The sequence below is a fragment of the Ovis canadensis genome, chromosome 7 (genome assembly GCF_042477335.2).
Source record: "Ovis canadensis isolate MfBH-ARS-UI-01 breed Bighorn chromosome 7, ARS-UI_OviCan_v2, whole genome shotgun sequence".
NCBI lineage: Eukaryota > Metazoa > Chordata > Mammalia > Artiodactyla > Bovidae > Ovis > Ovis canadensis.
The window spans coordinates 39,332,244-39,353,146 of record NC_091251.1 but is presented as its reverse complement, the minus strand read 5'-3'; the positions used below and the strand labels follow the sequence as shown (position 1 = coordinate 39,353,146).

At 44.6% G+C, this 20,903-nt stretch overlaps 1 protein-coding gene across 9 annotated transcripts in view; it reads left to right on the top strand.

Moving 5' to 3' along the window:
• Nucleotides 1–20,903, top strand: part of RYR3 (ryanodine receptor 3) — a 575,944-nt gene that overhangs the window by 376,845 nt on the left and 178,196 nt on the right. For all 9 annotated transcript variants that reach the window (XM_069595972.1, XM_069595974.1, XM_069595971.1 and 6 more), the window contains exons 33-37: nucleotides 6,739–6,825; nucleotides 7,244–7,470; nucleotides 10,481–11,276; nucleotides 13,802–14,002; nucleotides 20,705–20,807. In XM_069595972.1, coding sequence (XP_069452073.1) covers nucleotides 6,739–6,825; nucleotides 7,244–7,470; nucleotides 10,481–11,276; nucleotides 13,802–14,002; nucleotides 20,705–20,807 — 1,414 coding nt within the window. The remainder of the gene's footprint in view (nucleotides 1–6,738; nucleotides 6,826–7,243; nucleotides 7,471–10,480; nucleotides 11,277–13,801; nucleotides 14,003–20,704; nucleotides 20,808–20,903) is intronic.

Sequence of the window (20,903 nt, the reverse complement as noted above, 5' to 3'; positions counted from 1 at the left end):
GATTAATTTGTCAGGGAGTATTCCCTTTGCAAAAAAGGTTATTCTCATTCACTATGGCTTCTTTGCAGGGTCCTTAAAAAACTACATTTATATAAATAATGTATCTCCCTCTTTCGCTGACTATAAACTGACAGAACTCCTTGGGGATATATACGACTTCAGTCGTATATATCAACTATATACATGTAGGTTTACCTGTCATTAACCACAAGAAAGCTAATCTGCTTTAAGTTGGATTTTTCACCTTTGATGGCCAAGTAAGCTTGGGAAAAGCCACAAATTATATCTTCCTTTGGAAGTTTTGCAGTTTAAGTGTTAATATAGGAAAACTTTAAGAAATGGTTCAGAAAGAAACCTAGCCAACCATTTCTCATTTAATCAAGAAAAGTTTTTTTTTAATTTAATAATTAGTAATATTCTATCAGCCCAGAGTTCTACAGAGCATACTATGAGAAAGGCTAAGTTAAGAAATTAAATATCTGTATTAAAACTTCTTGACACTTCAAAGGTAGAATGGAAAGCTTCCTATATGTATGGATAGAGTGTTATCCAAGTTCAGAGGAGGAGGAGTCTGCTTCCATGGAAAGTGGTCAAGAAAAATTTATTACAGAGAAATCTTGATTATGAAACAGAATACTTCCAGGTAGAGAGAGAGAGAGGCATGTACTTGGTTGAAGGAAGGGCACAAAAGCATAATGGAGATGAAGGCATAAGAGATGTTTATGTTTGAGGAATGATGGACAGATTAGAATGGGTAATGGTTGGTGATAACAAATTTGGAAAGGTAGGGAGGAATTAGGAAGCAATGAGGAACTCCGAAAGAGTTCTCAGGACAATGGCAAACAGTGTTGAGGGGAGCTCAGCCAACTGCTGCTGCTGCTGCTAAGTCACTTCAGTCGTGTTCGACTCTGCGACCCCATAGACGGCAGCCCGCCAGGATCCTCCGTCCCTTGGATTCTCCAGGCAAGAATACTGCAGTGGGTTGCCATTTCCTTCTCCAATGCATGCATGCATGCATGCTAAGTTGCTTCAGTCGTGTCCAACTCTGTGTGATCCCATAGACAGCAGCCCATCAGGCTCCTCCATCCCTTGGATCCTGGCAAGAGTACTGGAGTGGGTTGCCATTTCCTTCTCCAATGCATGCATGCATGCTAAGTCACTTCAGTCGTGTCCGATTCTATGCAACCCTATGGACAGCAGCCCACCAGGCTTCTCTGTCCACAGGATTCTCTAAGCAAGAATACTGGAGTTGGTTGCCATTTCCTTCTCCAGCTCAGCCAAATACAGGAGATAAAAAGCTCTGCTGTAAATGGCTCCTGTGTCAATGGCTAAACCCCAGATTCCAGAATCAGCCCCAGGTTACAGCCTGCAGGCTGAAAAGCCGCTAGGCAGCCATTTGTCTGGCTTGTGGTTGAAGAGCAGGGGTCTGTAGCTGCCCCAAATCTGAAATGTTAAGTGATTGAAAACACAGGCAGAGCTCTTTATGGGGGCCAGGGACAGCCTGCCAGTGTGGCGGTCTTCCCCAGGACCTCCTGCAGTGGGTAGCCCCCTGCACACTACACTGGGGCTCTTCCTCTTCCTGGAAAGAAGTGGAATCATCACCACTACCCAGCAGCTGGGACCCCACCAACTGCTCCCAGAAAGCGGCCTTTGCAAATTCGGACTTTGAAGCAGAAAGTAGCGTACTGTTCTTCCAGTACTTTCTCATGATTCCACCTTCCCCTCCCCTCTTAAGTCCCCTGAGAGGAGGCTTATATACATTACTACCGTCCTTCAGAATCCATTAGCTTTTTTCCATTAACTTTTGAAATGAGTTTGACTAAAGGGTCCTCCCTGAGCTGCTGAGAGTTCCAAGACATCTAATCACATTTAAGATAAATAAATAAATAAAACCCAACCCACGGCATTTGCAGCAGCAATGACTTGCCTGCTTCAGGAAAGAGCCTATGATGATAAGAAGATGTTACGACAAAGAGCAGATCCTGTGCCATTTGTGTGCTATCTTTCACAGCAGTTCCTGGATGATGTGAAGCTGGTCAGTTTTCTGAGCTGCTAATTGGTATCTGCGCCCCAGAGTGGATGGTGTTACTCCACGTGTAAATCCTCATGACTCTGCTCAGGGCTTCCAACCAGCTCCCACCCTGGGGTGGGAATGGGGAGGAGGTCAGGGCTCTGAGCAGGGACCTCCAGAAACTTCCACACACCCAGCCCCCTTCTCATTCCTGGCGAGACAGTTAACGTGTCCAGCCATGTGTCTGGTCTCCCAGCCCTGGGATAATTGTTATTCTGCAGTTGTAGCCATTTTCATTTTTCAATTATCTTGAGCAGAGCAGGGTAGTAATATTTATACACTGGCTTTCCGTTCAGAAAGGACCAGTAACCAAAATAATAAGAGAGGGATTCTCTCCAAGGTTTCCAGACCTCCCCATTAAATACTGCTACACAATCTGAAAAGCTTTTTCTGTCTCACTTAATGTAATCATGGGAGAAATGAGAAATAAAATGTATGTTCAAGAGAGAGTCCTCACTTACTGCCATCCCAGCCGCACAGCTCTGCGAGCAGAGGCCAGCTATAAGATTCAGATTTACGAGAGGGGTTACCTTTCAATTCAGGCTGTTACCTACGCCCTGACCTTCACACATGATTAGAGATAGAATGTCCATCACTGCAAAGACAAAGTAGATCAGCCAGCGATAAAAAGTACCTTAAACACAAAGGGAAGAAAGTCCATGGCACTTCGTGGCAGCCTCACATCTGGACTCGCTGCTTATTCTGTCTGCTTATTCTGTCAGGCTGCAGTACCCCCTTCCAGAATATAAGCTCCTTGAGGGCGGGGGCTGCCTCCCCTGGCGGGTTCACTCCTGTATCCCTGCACATGAGACTGTGGTACCTGGCACCCAGGGAGTGCTTGCTAAGCATTTGTTATCAAACCGACCAACTTGGCTGGGAACCCACTAGATTTTTAGTTGCTGCCTAACAAATTACCACAGAATTAGCAGCTTCAAGTAGCATCCGTTTATCGTTTCATGGTTTTGTAGATTTGACTGGGTCCTCTGCCCAGGTCCACACAAGGCCAAAATCAAGGTGTCAGCTGGACTGAGCTGGCTCTGTCCTGAGGCTCTGGGCAACCTCCCTTGCAAGCTCCTTCATGTCGTCAGCAGGACCCAGTTGTGGCTGTGGGCAGAGGTTCCGAGGTCCCCACTTCCTTGGTGGCTGACCCCTCTCTGCTCCCAGAGGTGCCCACATTCCTTCCCACGTGGTCCCTTCCATCCTTAAAGCCAACAAGGGCACACCTGCTTCTTCTCATGCTTTGACTCTCTGATTTTCCCTTCTGCCCCCAGCAAGAGAAAACACTTGGTTTTAAGAATTTGTGCAATTGGATTAGGCCCACAAGGCCACTGTCTCTATCTTAAGGTCAGCTTGTTAGTAGCCTTGCTAACAGAATCAGTTTTGCCCCATGACATCCAGGATCACAGGACTAACCGAGGGGTCACGAGGGCTGTCTAGGATATTCCACTTACCACACCATCAGTTGCAGTTTCTTTCCTTATGGACACCCATCAGGTACTCACACTTTGTGTTCTTATTTTAGTGATTGAAGAAAAGTTTCCATTGTACATTGTGGTGGGAATGTACTCTGAGGGTAGAAATAAACCAACCCCAGAGCATCCATCCTACATGCTTTCAAGGACCTCCTCTCTGCAGGGAAGTTTGAGGAGGACCCTGCCATTTGACTGGGTAGCTTATGACATTTGCAGGGATCATTCCTGAGGGACCTAAAAATGTGCCACCTTCTTTAGCCTGTCACTCCCCATCATGGTACAATTTAGTTCAGCATCAGAAATCTCTGAGTGAGTGCATTTCTCTCTCTTCCACCTGGCTGATTCAGACAAAGTTTTCTCACCCACCAGACCTCTGCTTGCTTCAAGCTGCAATGACTTGAGAGGCACACATTGTTCTAGACTGTTACCTGTTAGAGTATTTGAGAAATCTGGGGCCAGCCTAAAGATGACTCTTGCCTTGTGACCAAAGTAGCACAGCAGCAAATCAGAATTTCCCATTTGTGTCTCTCACCCATAAACCCAGATCCTGGCACAAAGCAGGTATGAGATAGGCACTAAATAACTGTTGAATGTCCTCAGCAAAGCTTATTTTAGACATAGCCTAAGCAGTTCTCAGAGAAGGCAATGGCACCCCACTCTAGTACTCTTGCCTGGAAAATCCCATGGACAGAAGAGCCTGGAAGGCTGCAGTCCATGGGATCGCTGAGGGTTGGACATGACTGAGTGACTTCACTTTCACTTTTCACTTTCATGCATTGGAGAAGGAAATGGCAACTCACTCCAGTGTTCTTGCCTGGAGAATCCCAGGGATGGGGGAACCTGGTGGGCTGCCATCTATGGGGTTGCACAGAGTTGGACACGACTGAAGCGACTTAGCAGCAGCAGGCAGTTCTAGCAGCTCCGTCCCTACCTATTGGTTTTACTAGCATCATCCTTTCATAATCATCCAGAGGTACCTGAAGCATCAGGTATAAAGCAACTGTCTTATCTGAAATGTGAGCTCACTGCAGTGTGCTTGAATGCCATATGCTGGGAACAAGCCTGGTATTTAACCAGTCTGGCCTCTTCATCATAAGCCAACAGCTCTGAACCAGACAATCCTTTACGTCACTTCCAGTCTTAAAAATGTGCTTATAAATATTATGTCTAAATGCATTGAGGAAGTTTATTATTTACAGGAAGCCTGTAACAAATATCCTGGCAGAAAGGAAAATCACTGTACTCATTTTCTATTGCCTCATAACAAATTACCACAAACTCAGTGACTTAAAGGGCCTCCCAGGTGACTCAGATGGTAAAGAATCTGCCTGCAGTGCAGAAGACCCAGGTTCAGTCCCTGGGTCGGGAACATCCCCCTGGAGAAAAGAATGCAACCCTCTCTAATATTCTTGTCTGAAGAATTCCATGGACAGAGGAGCCTGGCGGGCTATAGTCCATGGAGTCGCAAAGAGTCAGACACAACTGAGCAACTAACACTTTCACTTTACTTTAGTGACTTAGAAGCATTCATTCATTGTCCCACGGTGTCCATGGGTCAGGAGTCAGGACACAATTTATCTAGGTCCCAAACTCAGCATCTCCCAAGGCTGCAGTCAAGTTGTCAGCCAGGCTGCATTCTTTTCTGGAGCTTAGGGTCCTTTTCTAAGTTCATGTAGTTGTTGGCAGAAATTCAGTTGCTTGCATTTGTAAAACTCAGGTTCCATTTCTTGCTGGCTGAAGCCAGGAGCTTACCACTTTCAGCCCCATGAAACCCCCTAGAACTCCTTGCCACATGGCCCTCTCAAAACATGGCAGCTTACTTCTCTAAGGCTATCTGAAGCAACTTCTCCAGTCTGCTGAAATGGAATCGTCTGTATAATACAACCAATCAAGGGAGTGGCAATCCTTTAGCTTTTGCCATATCCTGTTTGCTGGAAACAAGACACAAATTCTACAAGAGGCGACTGTACAGGGGAGTAACTCACTGGGGGACACTTTTAGGGTATGTCCACAACACCCAGAAGCCCTAACTTGATGGGTCTGGAGAGTTGTAAGCACATCCTACTGTATGAATTGCTTAGGCTGCCGTCTGTGGGGTTGCACAGAGTTGGACACAACTGAAGCGACTTAGCAGCAGCAGCAGCAAAGGACTTTAGTTGGTGGGATTAAAGTCGTATTTCTTCTTCTGTGGTTCTCCAAGTCTGATCAAAAGCTCCACATCAAAGTAAATAAGTGATAAATGAAGCCCTCGATGTCATAAACATATCACATGCCTCATCTAAACACCAGCTAAAAGGCAGTTGGTGAATCTCACACTATTTAATACAAGAAGTAAAATCATGAGTGAGGAAGGGGTGGAGAGAAGTCTAGAGGAGCCAAGTGAGGAGGAGAGGTTTTGAGGGAGGAGACAGGCTCTGGAGGCAGCTTCTTCATGGAAGCACCAGCGGTCCTTGCCTGCAAAGTTGCCTCTCGAGTGGGGGCAATTCTCCCTTCAGGGACATCTGACCATCTCTGGAGACATTTTGGATTGTCATGACTGTAGTGGGGTGGAGAGTACTACTGACATGTTAGTACGTAGAGGCCAGGGATGCTGGTAACTACAAGGCACAAGACAGCTCTCACACAGAGACTTACCCAGCCCAAACCATCAGTAGGACCGAGGTTGGGGCATTCTGCTATAATTCCGCCAGGCTTGCTTGACCAACGCCATGTGCCTTCAGAAAGAATGCTGAAGTCACCTCACTGCCCTAACTCGTCACCTCCCATGGGCAGGAGTAATGCATGATGGTGCTCCCTGAGGGCCAGGAGTCTCCTTGTGAAGAGCAAGTACCCTACCTTGTTCTGTGAGCAGACCACGCACAGCCTCTGGTGGGCAGATGGTAGCTCCTGCCTGTGACTGCCCTCCTGTGCGCTGGAGAAAGCTGCTGGCTTCTCAGTTACCTGAGAGGGAAAATAAAAGGATGTGAGATCACTCAGCCCTGAGTGGAGAGAGGAGTACTGAAGTTAGGAACAGTGACAGTAGCTACCAGTAGGCACCGGGTCTCTGGGAATTTCTGAACAGTGCCCCGTGAGCAGCCAGTTAGCTTTCCTCTTTCCCCTCAAGTTAGAATGAGGGCATTGATTGAAACACTCATGACTTAGCCCCCTAGGATTTTATAATTCTGGGCAAACCTCTGGATTTGTGTTGGTTTCCAGGTGGAGCCCAATACCAAAGTGTTTCCAGCCGTCTTCCTGCAGCCCACAAGCACCTCTCTGTTTCAATTTGAACTTGGGAAGCTGAAGGTATTTATCTGTCCCTTGTCTAATGGCTATACATAAGAAGATGCACAGGTCATTATGGGGAGATGCTCAGGCATGAGGAAACCAGGAAATCTGTGACCTCCTCCTTCTCAAATGCCCCCCTCTACAAACCTCTACACTTCCATGTGAAATTCATGCGGCAGAACATAGGTTCCCCTTTTCCCCTTCTCCCACTTCTTTTGGGTTCCAAAAGGATTAATGGGTGCTCCTATAACCCATTATGTCAGGTCTTTATTAGTGCTGGAAAAGCCCTCATTGGTCCCTGGATGCATTGTCTCTCTCTGATGTACAGTTCACTTTAATGTATGGCTCACTGTTGCTTATTGTGGGCCGAGTGGAGTGTGCAGTCACTGAGCATCTCTGAATTGCATGTGTCTGACGCCTTTCTGCCTTGCCCCAGAATGCCATGCCCCTGTCGGCAGCCATATTTAAGAGTGAAGAGAAGAACCCCGTCCCGCAGTGCCCACCACGGCTAGATGTCCAAACCATCCAGCCTGTGCTCTGGAGCCGCATGCCCAGCAGCTTCCTGAAGGTGGAGACGGAGAGGGTGAGCGAGCGCCATGGCTGGGTGGTGCAGTGCCTGGAGCCCCTACAGATGATGGCACTCCACATCCCGGAAGAGAACAGGTAGTACAGGGGCCCATGGCGGAAGGGGAGGGGCCAGGAGGTGGGGAGGCGGAGGCAGGACACAGCAAGCCCGGGAGGGAAGCGGGAACGTCCTCACTGGCCAAGGTCCAGGGTGGTTGCTGATTGCCCAGAAGGGTGGGTTTCTTTTCTCTTTCCCTTCCCCACTTTAACTGTTCACTCAGAAACAGGAGGAGGATATTCACGATGATGTGCCAGCCATGGGGCTTTCACTGTAGCTCTGAGTTCTGCACTCAGGGACATTTCCATGCCTTAAATTTTAAAAAGCATGGTTCAGGAATCTGTTATGATGGCAATAATGGGAAGAATGAGGCAAGCCTAGATTGCTTGGAGAACCACGAATCAGGCTCCTGGCCCCCCTCCTCATTAAGAGATGCTCCTGTTTTATGGCTTGGGTTCAGTTGAGTGCTGCCACTTGCTTGCTGTTTGTGGCTCTTGAGTGATCTACTGATACACCCCAGGCTTCAGTCTCCTCATCAATACAGTGAGATCAATGCTTACTAAATGGATTGCTGGGAGGGAAGAAAGGAAGTTGTGTAGGTAAAATCAGTTTCAGTTCAGTTTAGTCACTCAGTTGTGTCCAACTCTGCGACCCCATGGACTGCAGCACACCAGGCCTCCCTATCCATCACCAACTCCCAGAGCTTACTCAGACTCATGCCCATTGAGTCCATGATGCCATCTAACCATCTCATCCTCTGTCATTTCCTTCTCCTCCCACCTTCAATCTTTCCCAGCATCAAGGTCTTTTCAAATGAGTTAGCTCTTCGCATGAGGTGGCCAAAGTATTGGAGTTTCAGCTTCAGTGTCAGTCCTTCCAATGAATATTCAGGACTGATTTCCTTTAGGATGGACTGGTTGGATCTCCTTGCAGTTCAAGGGACTCTCACATGTATTCTCCAACACCACAGTTCAAAAGCATCAATTCTTCAGTGCTCAGCTTTCTTCATAGTCCAACTGTCACATCCATACATGACTACTGGAAAAGACATAGTCTTGACTAGATGGACCTTTGTTGACAAAGTAATGTCTCTGCTTTTTAATATGCTATCTAGGTTGGTCATAACTTTCCTTCCAAGGAATAAGCATCTTTTAATTTCATGGCTTTAGTCACCATCTGCAGTGATTTTGGAGCCCCCCAAAATAAAGTCTGACACTGTTTCCACTGTTTCCCCATCTATTTCCCATGAAGTGATGGGACTGGATGCCATGATCTTAGTTTTCTGAATGTTGAGCTTTAAGCCAACTTTTTCACTCTCCTCTTTCACTTTCATCAACAGGCTGTTTAGTTCTTCTTCACTTTCTGCCATAAGAGTGGTGTCATCTGCATATCTGAGGTGATTGATATTTCTCCCAGCAATCTTGATTCCAGCCTGTGCTTCATCTAGCCCAGCATTTCTCATGATGTACTCTGCCTATAAGTTAAATAAGCAGGGTGACAGTATACATCCTTGATGTACTCCTTTTCCTATTTGGAACCAGTCTGTTGTTCCATGTCCAGTTCTAACTGTTGCTTCCTGACCTGCATATAGGTTTCTCAAGAGGCAGGTCAGGTGGTCTGGTATTCCCATCTCTTTCAGAATTTTCCACACTTTATTGTGATCCACACAGTCAAAGGCTTTGGCATAATCAATAAAGCAGAAGTAGATGTTTTTCTGGAACTCTCTTGCTTTTTCGATGATCCAGCAGATGTTGGCAATTTGATCTCTGGTTCCTCTGCCTTTTCTAAAACTAGCTTGGACATCTGGAAGTTCACATATTGTTGAAGCCTGGCTTGAAGAATTTTGAGCATTACTTTACTAGTGTGTGAGATGAGTGAGTTCAGTTTATGGACATAGAATTAAGTTTTATTTTTGTAAATGTTATTACCCCTTGATCACTTAGACAGAAAAAAATAAAGATGGAGGGCAGAGCTACGTTGACATCCATGTAGCTCCCACTTAGGTATTCCACTGGGTCGTGGACAGCAACAGCAGCACAGGCACTTGTAAGGAAGGAGCAGAAAGGAGTCCTGCCAAGTAAGCTAACTGCAAAGGGTCCTCAGGTTCTCAGTGAGAAGACAAAATGGAAAAATCTAAGCAGAGATCAGAGCCTGTGCCCTGGACCCCCCACACCCATACACAGCTAAAGATTGCTACAGCCAGGATGGGGAAAGTGAACTGACAACACCAGCTCACCTCAGGTTGGAAAGTCTTTCCTCTCTGGACAAGGGTCCAGGCATGTGTTTGTTTTCAGGAAAGGGAAATCCCTATGGCCGATGGTAAATTAGAGATTACATAGATGAGGCAGATGGTAGATTGATGGAGAGCTTTAACTACATGTTCTTCAAGGGCAGAGGATGTCCTTGAGCCTACAAATAAGAAGGCAGAGTCACCTGGCATGGACCTGATGAATGTTTTCAGTATTGAGGTTTGGACATTTCCCTAATGTTGAGGACTTGGATATTTGGTAAGCTAGTGTCTTCTTTTGGAGAAGGCAATGGCACCCCACTCCAGTACTCTTGCCTGGAAAATTCCATGGATGGAGGAGCCTGGTGGACTACAGTCCATGGGGTTGCTAAGAGTCGGAGACAACTGAGCAACTTCACTTTCAGTTTTCACTTTCATGCATTGGAGAAGGAAATGGCAACCCACTCCAGTATTCTTGCCTGGAGAATCCCAGGGGCGGCGGAGCCTTGTGGGCTGCCATCTATGGGGTCACACAGAGTCGGACACTACTGAAGCGACTTAGTAGTAGTAGTAGTGTCTTCTTTAACTCTTTCAGACTTTTGAGACCTTTATAGTTAGAAATAGTGGATTATCAAGAGCTGGGATATGGACCAGAACTGCAAGAGGAATAATAACCTATAAGACCTCTATCTGCTCTGCCTTCGTTGGGGGAAATCTGGGGATTCCTATAGTGAGCACTCTGTTGAATCCTGGCATGTGGATCCACAAAGAGGAAATTCACATTTCCTCCACATGGAGCAGTTGATTACTTGTCTGTTCCTCAGGTGTGTGGATATCCTGGAGCTCTGCGAGCAGGAGGACCTCATGCGGTTCCATTACCATACGCTGAGACTCTACAGCGCCTTGTGTGCCCTGGGAAACAGCCGGGTGGCCTACGCCCTGTGCAGCCATGTGGACCTCTCCCAACTCTTCTATGCCATTGACAACAAGTACCTCCCTGGCCTCCTGCGCTCAGGCTTCTACGACCTGCTTATCAGCATCCACCTGGCCAGCGCTAAGGAGAGGAAGCTGATGATGAAGAATGAGTACATCATCCCCATCACCAGCACCACCAGGAAAATCCGCCTGTACCCGGATGAGTCCAAGAGGCATGGGCTCCCTGGGGTGGGCCCGAGAACGTGCCTCAAGCCAGGGTTCAGGTTCTCCACCCCCTGCTTCATCACCACCAACGAGGAGCACCAGAAGCAGAGCCCCGAGATTCCCTTGGAGCTTCTCAAGACGAAGGCGCTGGGCATGCTGACGGAGGCAGTGCAGTGCAGCGGGGCTCACATCCGGGACCCTGTCGGGGGGTCTGTGGAGTTCCAGTTTGTGCCTGTGCTGAAGCTCATCGGAACCCTGCTGGTCATGGGGGTGTTTGATGATGATGACGTTCGGCAGATCCTCCTCCTCATCGACCCCTCTGTGTTTGGGGAGCACAGTGGGGAGACGGAGGAGGGAGCAGAGAAGGAGGAGGTGACGCAGGTGGAGGAGAAGGCTGTGGAGGCTGGGGAAAAGGCCAGCAGGGAGGCTCCCATCAAAGGCTTGTTGCAGACCCGATTACCGGAGTCCGTCAAGCTGCAGGTAACCCAGGGCAGCCAGCATCCTGCCTTTGGAAAGAACTAGGGAGGGAGACAGGGCAGCCTGGTGATGGGGATTGGACTGTGGACATGGGCCTGAATGTGGAGTGGAGCAGAGAGAGAGAGAGGGAGAGCACCCCTGGTCCTGCTTGTTTCTGAGCTGGAAGGTACTCTCTAGTGAAAGTGAAAGTGTTAGTTGCTCAGTCATGTTCAACTGTTTGCTGCGCCAAGGACTGTAGCCTGCCAAGCTCCTTTCTCCATGGGATTTCCCAGGCAAGAATAGTGGAGTGGGTTGCCATTCCCTTCTCCAGGGGTTCTCTCTGACCCAGGGATCAAACCCAGGTCTTCTGCTTTGCAGGCAGCTTCTTTACTGTCTGAGCTACCAAGTCTTCTAAACCAAAATGAGAATACCAGCCCTCATCAATAAGGCGCCTGCTTTAGAATTGTTTTTCTGGTACCAGTGATAGATTTTCCCTGATATTATCTCCTACTCCTTGGGACTAAAGGGTTTGTTGGTGAGATCTTGTCTAGAGACAGGGAGGAGCCTTTGGCTGTGGAATTGACCAAAGGAACTGGGTTATAGGCTGGCCACACACATCACCTACTCTCATGCATTGCCATACCCTGATCACCAGATTGATGTGGGCCTGTTATACTGGCATTCAAAGAAAATGCCATCTGAGCTAAGAGTCCTACTCACTTAGAGTTGCCCCCTTGGCATCACCTGAGGAACCTCAGTATTTCTCAAAACATAGTCTTACTAGACATGAGCTAGCATCAGTGATGTACTGGGGATGATGGTGACTTTGTCTTTTCAGCATTGAGAAAACAGAAATGAAAAGAAATAAAGGAGAAATTGACATAGTGCTGTAAATCAATTGTACTTCAATAATTGGGGAGGGAAGAGGGAGGGGGGTTCAGGATGGGGAACACGTGTATACCTGTGGCAGATTCATGTTGATGTATGGCAAAACCAATACAATATTGTAAAGTAATTAACCTCCAATTAAATAAATTTATATTTTTTAAAAAAACATTTTTTAAAGAGTAAAAAAAAAGAAAAATGGAGGAGAGGAGTTTGTCTTAGAGGAGTGAGCCTGGTCCAGGCATCCCTGGATTTTAATTCCTGCTCCTTGGCCACTTACTAGCTGAATAAATTTGCCAAGTTAGTAGCCCATCAGTCTTAGCTTTATGATTTGTAAAATGTGGATGATGATATAATAAAACATAATATTAAAATGTTTTATAAACTATAATTTGAAATATATTTAGTATAAAATATATTATAAAAAGTAATCTGCACTTAAGTTCTCTTATCCAATGTGGTGGTGGTGATTTCATCAAAGCCTTAAATATAGAGCAGAAGCATAACAAATTTCCCATATGTACCTTAAACATTTTACTAAAACATATAAATGTGCTATTCTGGTGGAGGGCCAAGACCTTTTCTTTAATGTGAGTCCCTGACTGGCACATAGAGTTCTCTCCTCCATGGATGTTACCTGTCATGAACCATCTATGATTGCCAGTCTAGGGTCTTTAAGGTACTGTGAGATCTAGAGGTAATCAAAAGCAAGCTGAGTGCAAAATGCTTCTGGATGTTTATGATTTTCCTAATTTTTTATACTTGTCTAACACTCAATTTTAGCATTTTGTTTTTTAAAAAAAAAACTTGCCTTTCTCAGATGCTCCCTAGTCACTCAACTTCATTTTCCTATTTTATTGACCCACGTGACTTTAAATGGTAATTAAAGTAGAATGGGTGTAAGAGATGGGTCCCAGTTTACCTGGTGGGAGCAGAGACTGTCCTGCTGGGCGACAGCACCCCATCACCAGGGGCCTTGCCTGTGCCCAGACACGCCAGAGGGTGCTCCTTAGTCATATGTGTGGTGTTAAGTGGAGATGGGTGAATAGAACTTCTGCTTTAGTAAAAATATGCAAAAAACACATAAGGTATGGCAAGTGCCTGGCACAGTTTCTGGCAAATAGCTGGTGCTCAGTAAGCTACAGCTGTTGTTTTTCTTATTAGTATAAATTCTAATATGATAAGATTAGCTATAGCAATCCTGATAAATTGATCAAACAGTGCCGATAAGCAAAAGCAATGAAAGATTCTGAGAGAAACCAAAGACTCACTTACCCATCACCTAGAACCAGAAGATGTCAGGAAAGAGACTCAGTCCTCAGATGGTGGTCTCTGTACTGAGCATAGAGCCCTAGGAGAACACTCTCCTACATGTCTACTCTGTCTACACAGGCAGACGTGCTCTGTGTCTAATGAGCTCATTTTCCTGTTGTAGTTCTGGCCTCAGCAGTGAAGAACTGGGCTCTAGGTTCAAATACTAATCAGAGTCATCCAGTAATAGCCAGCTTGGACTCCAGTAATAGCTCTGTGGTTACTGTGTAACACTGGGCAAGTTCCTCAAATTGTCTAAGCCTCAGTGTTGCCATCTGTAGATTGGGAATGATAATTGCATCACCAGTGGACATGAAGTTTTATTATATTCTCACGTGTGTACACTTTTACAGATGTGTGAGCTGCTCAGCTATCTCTGTGACTGTGAGCTGCAGCACCGGGTGGAGGCCATTGTGGCCTTCGGTGACATCTATGTCTCCAAGCTCCAGGAAAATCAGAAGTTCCGCTACAACGAGCTCATGCAGGCCCTGAACATGTCTGCGGCCCTGACCGCCCGGAAGACCAGGGAGTTCCGCTCGCCCCCACAGGAACAGGTGAGAACCTTCCAGCCTGTTCCTAGGGAAGAACTGCACCCTCTGGAGCAGGGTACACACAGCCTTTATGTGAAAGGGGGTGGGCAGCCATGAGAGCTAAGGGAGATGGAAAGACCCCAGCCAGCACCAGCAGACAGGCTAGTCCTGGGCTGAGCTGATAAGCATCTGCCAGGCATCTTGGGTGGGAAGATAACCTTCTGAAACCGCATGGGGAGGGGGCCAGGCTTTTTCGCATCCTGCAATCCCACATGCCAGGGCCTCTGTCAGTAAGGCAAAGGCCAGATCACATCACATCACTAGACCAGCATCCTGTTTCTCCCTTTAGAAGAATTTTTGTCCAGTCCATCCAAAAGCAACTCCTCTCCATCAGAGAGCAACAGAATATGGTCAGCTTTTCCTGATTCATGAGCGCAGGTGCACAGTCTTTCTCATCTGAGGGCCCAAACCTCTCACCCAGTTATGGAGACCCCCCTGGAAACTGCCCCCCAACTCCAGCTCCAGGAAGCCTGGAGAGCAGAAGTTGGGTGAGGAAGTCCCTCCTGTGATGTTCTGTCTCCATTCTCTGTGGTCCCCACCTTGGCCTCACTGAGATGGAAAGGCTGCTTGGAAAAGAATGAAAATCCCTAGAAACTTGCAGATAACAGAGGGACATCCTGTAAAATGATAGTTTCCAGCCGTCCCTGCTGCTCAGCTGCTCACATATATCCTGTAAGCCATTCAGCAAGGCTCCCTCAGTGTTCAAGGGAAAAGATAGATCTTTCAGGGAAGAAATTCATTCTCTGTCTCCAAAACCAAATCTTTGGATCTTATACATATTCAATAAGCAGCCTATCCATAAATTGTTGTCAGTATAATTACCACCACTTTATATTAACGACTCCACCACAACTTGGTCCAATTACTTTCCTAAAACCTGTTTTAAACCTGTTTTATAGGCTACAGATATTTATACTGGCTTAAAAAGGAACCGCCTCTCTGGGTTTTTTAAGATTCCTGTGAATGATAGTGGCCTTGATAAAGAGCAGATCCATCACACCCCTTTGCTAGAGGCAAAATGAGAGGCCCTGTGGATGGATGGGAGCAGATACTTTGTGCTGTGCTAAGGAAAACGGAGTGAGTGTGCAGGGAGCAAAGTGCGGTGAATTATTCTTGAAGGCTTTACAAATGTTGTCAGGCTGCTTTTAGACTGGCAACAGGTGTGAACATTCCCTATTTCGGCTGGGCAGTTGCTGACTCACATTTGTGAAAAATGGGGTGGCAGATGATGTGGTGATTAAGACACCGGTGTTGGCTGCAGAGCCTGGCTGCCGTTCCGGCTCTGCCATCACTCATGGTGTAGTCTTGAGCATATTACTTCTCTCTGTCTCAGTGTCTTCAGGCTGCAAAATGCAGATAATGTTCATGAAAATCCCATGAGTAATTCACGTCGATTGCTTGGCAGGAAATCAGCCACGTAGTAAACATTCTATAAGTAGGAAGAGCTGGCATCAGCTTTAGTGTCAGAGGTATTTGCTTTTGCCTCATGCCATGTTAGCTCAGTTGGCAATCATCTGCCTGCAATGCAGGAGTCCCAGGTTCAATCCCTGGGTGGGGAAGATCCCCTGGAGAAGAAAATGACAATCCCCTCCAGTATTCTTGCCTGAAAAATCCCATGGATAGAGGAGCCTGGCAGGCTACAGTCCATGGGGTTGCAAAGAATCAGACACGACTTAGCAACTAAACCATGTTCTATGACCTTCTGTCAGTGAGCCAGTGACTAGAGTTTACACATGTCTTCTGGCATGTCCTCAGCTCAACCAGGACTGCATTGTCCATCTGACATTATCTTTATCGACGCAGCTCATGATCCTGGCTCTTGGAAGGATCCTTTCACTCTTGCTGCGGTCTGCTTCCTTACCTTCTCTTCTGCCATCCTCGGGACTAACCATCACTTCCTCCTTTAACCTTGTAGGCAGTCCTCTGAACAATCATTTCAGACCCCTTTCAGAAGTCTCAAGAACTTCTTTCCTTATGTATTAGACCAGTGATTCTTGAGCAGACATCAGAATTCCTGGAAGACTTTAATAAAACACAGATTGCTGGTCCCGCCTCTAGGGCTTCTAATTCAGTAGGTCTTGGGTAAGTCCTGAGAATTTGCATGTTTAGCAAGTTTTCAGGGGATGCTAAGGTGTCCAGAAATGAAAGAAAAGAAGGGACACTCTTACCAAACTCAGGAGTCTCCTTTGCCACCCCTCCCAGAGTATTCATTTCTAGAAGAATCTGCCAATAGAACTTTCTAAATAATTAAGAATTTAATAAAGAATTTGGAGGATTTCAATCAATTTCAGGGCATAGGAATGCAAGATCACTTGGAAAATAGGATACATAGGAATTAGAATTTTAAAACAGTGATATGATTACCTCACTCTTCTGTAACTTCTGAGAATAAAATAGAGGTTTTCAGCCCTATATCCATTCACTGTTTAAAAAGATGAAATAGAAACATACTTGGGGGGTGTAACTAAGTATAAAGGTAGGTAAAGCTAGGATTAGTCCAGTGATTGTTGGCAAATTATCCAAGCATAGTCAGCAAGCCTTTCACTTTGAAAAGGACTTCATTTAGAGGGTATGACCTACAGCTGAAAATTCAGCTCACTCCCATTTTTAGTTATGCCCTGAGGGCTCCCACTTGCTTCCTAAATGTTCTACCAAAAGGAAAATCTTTCATAAAGAAATTAACTTTCTGATTCTTGGAACCAGATCTTCAGATCTTATTTTAATGAACAACTCATTGATATATGTTGCTGATACAGTTACCATAATTCCACCAATTTTACCACCATGAAACAACTACAAAAATAACATTTCCAACCTGTTTTATGCAACCTGTTATTATACAAACAATACCTCTACTTTCAAAAAATTATTTGCACTAGAAGCTTTGAATAAGGATCTTCCTAACAATATTAAGTAAGGTTCATAGTTTCATAAAAGATATTATAATTGTTTTCACCTAGAAATCCCAAACAAAAGGAGAAAATACCCCTTTGCCTGGTGTTTGGGTTACCGTATATGATAGAGTAAAACGGACAAGATTACCTCTGGTTGTTTGTATTTACTTATTTACGGCTACGGTGGTTCTTTGTTGCTGTGCGTGGGCTTTCTCTCTAGCTGTGGCGAGCGGGGGCTACTCTCTAGTTATGGTACGTGGACCTCTCATTGCAGGGGCTTCTCTTGTGTGGAGTACAGACTCTCAGCGCATGGGCATCAGTAGGTGCAGGTGCAGTAGTTGCGTCTCACGGGCTTAGTTGCTTCGCAGCATGTGGAATCCTCCCAACCAGGAATTGAACCTGTGTCCCCTATATTGGCAGGTGGATTCTTAACCTCTGGACCACCAGGGAAGTCCTACCTCTAGTTATTACTTCAGTGTCTCCAGATATTTACTAACCAGGGTCATGGGTCTGTGGAAAACTTTAGACATCAAGGAATCTGAGTGTTAGCTTTATTTATTTATTTTTTTTTTACCAAATTTTCATTAATTTCTAATAGCAGTTCTTCCAATTATTGATGTAGGCAGCAAAGCAAATACTTGACTTTGTCACCCACAGAGGTTGTATATTTTTTCATATGGTATCACAGTGGTTCTAATACTTGGTGATATCATTTACATTCATCACTGCTTCAAGATCACAGTGGGTATGAGGGCTGCCCCTAGATCTTTCTGTCTAATGAATTAATAAATAAGTATATAGGTTACTATATCACAAATACATTTTTATGATCTTGTATATATGTTACTATATCACAAATACATTTTTATGATCTTGATAATTAGATTTCATTATACCTGTTTCTCTTTGTAATTCCTTATATTTTATTTTAGATGTTTAAAATATTAATTTGAGAAAAACATCCATGAGTTTCACCAGACTATCCAAGTAGGACACGCATGCTCGGTAACCCAATTGTGTCTGACTTTTTGCAATCCCACAAACTATAATAGCCTGCCAGGCTCCTCTGTCCATGAAATTTTCCAGGCCAGAATACTGGAGTGGGTTGCCATTTTCTATTCCAAGGGATCTTCCCAACACAGGAATAGAACTTGCATCTCTTGAATTGGCAGGCAGAGTCTTTTCCAATGAATCACCGGGAAAGTCAGGGTAGTCCATGGCACAGAAACAGTGAAACATCTCTGACATAAAATTGTAAAGGAAGGGATGATAGGCTGGCTTCAAAACATAAAACTGACATGTCAAAAAAAAATTATATAAAGACAATTAAAAGCTCACTAAAAACTGGGAAATGTATTTGGAATTGCGACCCCATGGACTGCAGCCTACCAGGCTCCTCCATCCATGGGATTTTCCAGGCAACAGTACTGGAGTGGATTGCCGTTTCCTTCTCCAGGAATGTATATTACCAAGAGATAATAACCTATAGAGATGTGCAAAACACTTGCCAATTAATTTTTAAAAGATAATCACAGAACAGAAAAATGGAGGAAGAACATGGATGGGAAATTTATAAATGATGAGATAAAAACAGTCCTTCTATGTGAAAAAACAGTTCAACCTCACCAATTAAATGCAAATTAAAGCAACAGGGATATGACATTTTTTACTCATTAGATTGGAAACTATTTGAAAATATGTTAACTCTCATTACTGTAATGGAGTTGGCAAAGTAATACACACTCTTGTATAAATCTGGTAATAATGCAAACTGTTGTGAGCTTTCTGGAGAGCAATCTGGCAATTCATATCAAAAGCCATTAAAATGTACAAACCTTTTGATCCAGGCATTTTGCTTCTATGGGTTTATCCTAAGAAAGTGAACAGAGATGTGAACAAAAATTCCATAAAAGGAAATTCAAAGTGACTTTATTTACAGGGGTAAAAAATGAAAGCAACTGAGATATTTCAGAGCAGATCATTAATTTTACATACATTTTATATAAATCACTGTTCATCCTTGTGATGAAATGCAGTGCACCTGTAAGAGATCAGGGTAAGAACATTTTTAAATGCTTGAGATAAATTAAGTTGAAAAATTGAGTTTCAAAAATGCCGAGTTAGATTGTAATCTAAATCTGCCTATATAAAAATATTAACTAAAATATAAACAGCAGCTATCTCAGTGGGGAGATCTCAGTAAATTTTCTTCTTTAGCTAATCAAGTTCTGTGTTACCTTTATAATCAGAAAAAAGGAAAAGCTACTTTTATTTTTTTAGCAACTCACAGTTTATGGCTTTATTTCATTAGTGTATTATTTACGTCTTTGTATTCTCATGACCCGTCTCTCCAAAGATCATTTAAAATGCATGCCCTGAATGCATGACTTTCTTCTCAGAATCATGCATTCCTTCTTAAAGGCAGGGATTAGAGCCATAGTCACCAAAATAGTTATTCCAAAGAAGGAGGGTAGAGACAATATTTTGGTGATGTAAAGCAATATTGCTAGAATATTTTCTTTTCCTTTTTTTTTTTTGCATTTGTAGTGGGGTCCCCCCCCCAACCGTTGTTGAGGTTTGATTAACACAGAACATTGTATAGCTTAAGGTGTACAATTATAATCACTTGATATGTCTATATTGTAGAAGGATCATCACAGTAATTTTAGTTAACATCTGAGGCTTCCCTGGTGGCTCAGACGGTAAAGCGTCTGCCTGCAATGCGGGAGACCCGGGTTCGATTTCTGGGTCAGGAAGATCCCCTGGAGAAGGAAATGGCAATCCACTCCAGCACTCTTGCCTGGAAAATCCCATGGACGGAGGAGCCTGATAGGCTACACTCCCTGGGGTCGCAAAGAGTCGGACGCGACTGAGCAACTTCACTCTATCACCTCGCATAGTTATGAATTATTTTTCTTACAATGAAAACTTTTAAGATCTATTCTCCCAGAGAGGGAAGGAGAGAGCAGGACAAATTGAGAAAGTTGCACTGAAAGTCGCCCTACTACATGTAAACTAGAGATGGTCAGATGGCATCACCAACTCAATGGACATGAGTGTGAGCAAACTTAAGCCTGGCGTGCTGCAGTCCATGGGGTCACAAAGAGTCAGACACAGCCTAGCAACTGAACAACAAGGAATCAGAGAGAGCGAAAAACTGAGTATATTTTGTACTTCTTTTTTAACTTTGTGTATGTTGCCAAATTAAATTAATAAGAATGAATAGGAAAAAATAAAATAGATAGCTAGTGGGAAGCTGCTGTGTAACACAGGGAGCTCAGCTCAGTGCCCTGTGATGACATAGAGGGGTGAGATGGGGGTACAGGAGTGAGGTGGGAAGAAGGCTCAGAAGAGGGGGGACATATGTGTACTTATGGCTGATTCTTCTTGCTGTACAGCAGAAACCAACACAACATTGTAAAGTAATTATACTCCAATTTAAAATTTAGAAAAGATCTACTATCTTAGCGGTTTTCATGCACAGTATTGTTATATTACAGCCCCAGACTTATTCATCTCATAACTGGAAGTTTGTGCACTTTTTAAAAATATTTTTAATTTTTTTATTGAAGTATGGTTAATTTACAATGTTTCAGGTGTACCGCAAAGTGATTCAGTTATAAAAAGCTATTTTTAAATGTTGGCTATCTTTACACACACACCAAATCAAGTTAAATAAAGTCTGCAAAGAATGTTAGGTGTCTAAGGTTGGATCTGAGTTCTTTAGACAGACATTGAGAACCAACGAGCCAATCTTTTTTGCCCCTCCAAGATCAACATGCTTCTTAACTTTCAACTGGGGGAGAACTGCCCCTGCCCAGAAGAAATCCGGGAAGAGCTGTACGACTTCCATGAGGACCTTCTCCTTCACTGCGGTGAGCTTCCAGATAAAAGCTTTATCCAAGACAAGGCTGTTCATGGTTCCTTGGTTAGAAGCTCATGGGGGGTTGTAAAGTTAGTTTTTGTTTAAA